General features: G+C 52.7%; 2 protein-coding genes across 2 annotated transcripts; one reads left to right on the forward strand and one right to left on the reverse strand.

Annotated features, from left to right (window-relative positions):
* Positions 1–412: 412 nt before the first annotated feature.
* On the forward strand, positions 413–1,674 carry VDBG_08519 (predicted protein; the record flags this gene model as incomplete). The annotated part of the gene is made up of 3 exons (XM_003001428.1): positions 413–546; positions 774–1,202; positions 1,314–1,674. 3 exons carry the CDS (start codon positions 413–415, stop codon positions 1,672–1,674), a joined length of 924 nt encoding a protein of 307 aa, XP_003001474.1.
* Positions 1,675–2,415: 741 nt separating this feature from the next.
* VDBG_08520 (predicted protein) lies at positions 2,416–2,760 on the reverse strand (the record flags this gene model as incomplete). Its single annotated transcript, XM_003001429.1, has 1 exon — positions 2,416–2,760. The coding sequence occupies one exon, from the start codon at positions 2,758–2,760 to the stop codon at positions 2,416–2,418; it is 345 nt and encodes a 114-aa protein (XP_003001475.1).
* Positions 2,761–2,868: the final 108 nt, after the last annotated feature.

Raw genomic sequence — 2,868 nt, forward strand, 5'->3', positions numbered from 1 at the left:
ATTTCATCCCCGGGGTTGAGAGACTTGACCATCTGGGAGTGTGAGCGGATCCAACATTCCCCGGCGCATCTGCCAGATGTCCATCCTGTGACCTACGGCCAACGGGCAGCTGGGAATGCGCGCGGACCGAAGTCTTGTTGTGAGAGCCGTCTTGAGCTCGTTACATGAGAACATGACGCCCGCCATGTCAAAGATGGCACAGCACACTGGCCGTTGATCGGTCACAAGGTCTTCAGGGATGATGATACACCCTGGTATGTACAGACGTGCCGTGCTTATTGGCACGGTTGTTCGGAATCAGATCCTGACGCATTAATCAGTCCGATGCATGAAACTTCTGGGGGACATGGAGGCCATGTATAATGTCATGAAGCCTAATGGGATGCATGCTGATAAGGGTAAGAAGACCGTCATGACTGCCGATGTGGAGTTGGGCAAACCTATTGAGTCTCAAGGTCCTCTGACAAGCTCGCAAGTGCGGAAGAGGGCCGCAGAGGCAGAAAAGCAGAGACCAGGGACAGCGGCCGGTGTCGCTGAGATGAACGCGTGGCCCTGAACGACCACACGGGGGGTCTCCACTGGTACTTCTACCATACTCGCCCAACCGACGAGTTTTGCTTCCCGTCGGATCGATTGGAGATACTGCGGTACGGTGTGAACAAATCACCTAAGTACACATTCACGTTGGGCATGGCACTACGTTGCCAGAAGAAGAAGGAACGGCTGTTGTTCATTGTGAACAACACCCCTGGCTCCGCAGTAAGTGCCTCCAGATGTTCCTTCATCTTGGCCTACAAGCTTCACAACTACATCCTGTTGAAGGCCCCGGACAACACAGCAACAGAAATCCAGATGGGTGGCCGCCTGTGGCGCATTGGTCAGTTGCTCATTGCCCGGCCGGTCCGTTCCTTTTCGTCCAGTCCATTCCTCCTTGTCCGGTCTATTGCTCATTGTCCAGTCCACAGTCCAGTGCTCATCATCCGATTTATTTCCGATTATATCAAATATTTTCCTTCAACAGCAGGACTTTGCGACAGGCGGATAGAGTATGAACAGCTGAGAAAAGCCACCGACATCGTCGCAGCGCAGGCGCCAATCGATCGGCGCATCGAGGGCGAACAGCTGACCATCTGCGCCTTCGAGATCATGGCAACATACCTGGGCCATGGTTGCAATCGGTATCCTCGCAAGGGCGCCGAATAGTACGATGACGACAGTCAGAAGATGACAGATCTCGGGGAGCTTTATCCAGCCATTGCGCGGACGATGATCCTAAATCCCGATCTCTTCTGCAACATGACGCCCCTGTTGAGTAGAGCGCTTGCTGTGGGTTCGAAGCCCGGCATGGAGATTTCTCGAGAGATGGTAGCGGGAGAAGCGCCCATCGTACCGATCGAGGACCACGTCGAGCTGGACGGCGAGCCAGGGGTTCTGCCAGAAGTCCACGAGCCGGAGGAGCGGGATGACCGTCGCCGAGCACCGAGCAAGAGGAATACCATCCTGTGTATTGTGGAACTGGGACCACTGGAGGAAGAGGAGACTGTTGAAAGGGAATGCCCTGCTACAGCAGAGGATCCGATGGAGGTAGATGTGGATGAGACGCCGACCAAGGGGCCTGCAAAGCGGAAGAGAGGACATGGAAGGCTTATGCTTAGTAGTGTATTCAGGAGCTAAAGCACTTTATTTATAACATTGAATGATGGGCTCTGTACTGATCCATAGACAACATGATATGTTTTGTCCAGCAGCTCAGAGGATGAGTCGATGAGCATACTTCCCTCTGGAACTTCGGAGTCATATCATAGTATGCTTTGGTGAAAGATGACTGGAATTCCTCTAATATCGAAATTACCATGCCCGTTCCAAGAACTTCCATCGAGTGATCTAGTGGTTTATATACAACATTGACACTAAGCAGGGCTAATAGCACTTGAGATACTACTTACGACTCAATTACCTTCCAGTCTGGAGATGTCCTGGTATGGGGCCAAAGCGCGATGCCTAGATAGAATTCCCGGCACTCGTTATTCCTCTTTTTGCTCCCTTGTTAGGCGCCACAGAACCCAAATCCACCTTTGGATGCATGCGTTTGATGTGGTCGCGCCGGGTGCCCGGGTTGTGAATGGTTTGCTGCTGCGGTTGCAGCCTGAATCATGACATGTCGTCTCCCACGAGTCGTCGTGTGCCGTTGTCTGGTGACTATAGAGGGCGCCATACGACTGATACACTGTGTCGTCATCACCACAGTCGTCGTGAGGGCAGCGACAGTTGCTCCATTTATGCATGTGACCTATACAACAGGCTAGACTGTGTTTGGTGTCGAACTTCTGATCGCATTGCATGCATTCGAGTCGACGATCGGCTATTCCTTCGTTTTGTACCTTGCCTGAATCGCCGTGTTGGGACAGATGAGCCTCAGCCAAGGCAGTGAAAGCATCCATGAGGACATTCGAAAACCCATGGTGTAGGTGTGTCACGGCTGCCACCCGATGGCATCCGCGCCAAGAGGGTGTCAACAGTAGAGCGAGAGGTACAATACCTCAGAGAGATGTTGACTGTGGAAAGAAAGTCGTCAAATGCTGTCGAGTCGCCGACAAGAACCTCGGCGTCAATTGGCTGCTTTTTGGCCAGCTCAACCAGTACCTCGTCCAAGGCGTCTTTATCTTCATCTGTTTCGCCAGCGATCGCATCAATAAGATGGTGCATCTCGACCGTCTCATCCAAGGTCAGGCCATCATCTGCGTCCAGGCTGCCCTCCATGTCGTCGTTTGTTGATCTTTCATGTTGGTCCGGATTAGGGTTCTTTGTTCGGAAGCGTACTTCGTTCTAGTTGCAGCTATACCTACGCCCAGCGGGTCGGCGCTATCC

Source organism: Verticillium alfalfae, genomic scaffold, assembly GCF_000150825.1.
Source record: "Verticillium alfalfae VaMs.102 supercont1.12 genomic scaffold, whole genome shotgun sequence".
NCBI lineage: Eukaryota > Fungi > Ascomycota > Sordariomycetes > Glomerellales > Plectosphaerellaceae > Verticillium > Verticillium alfalfae.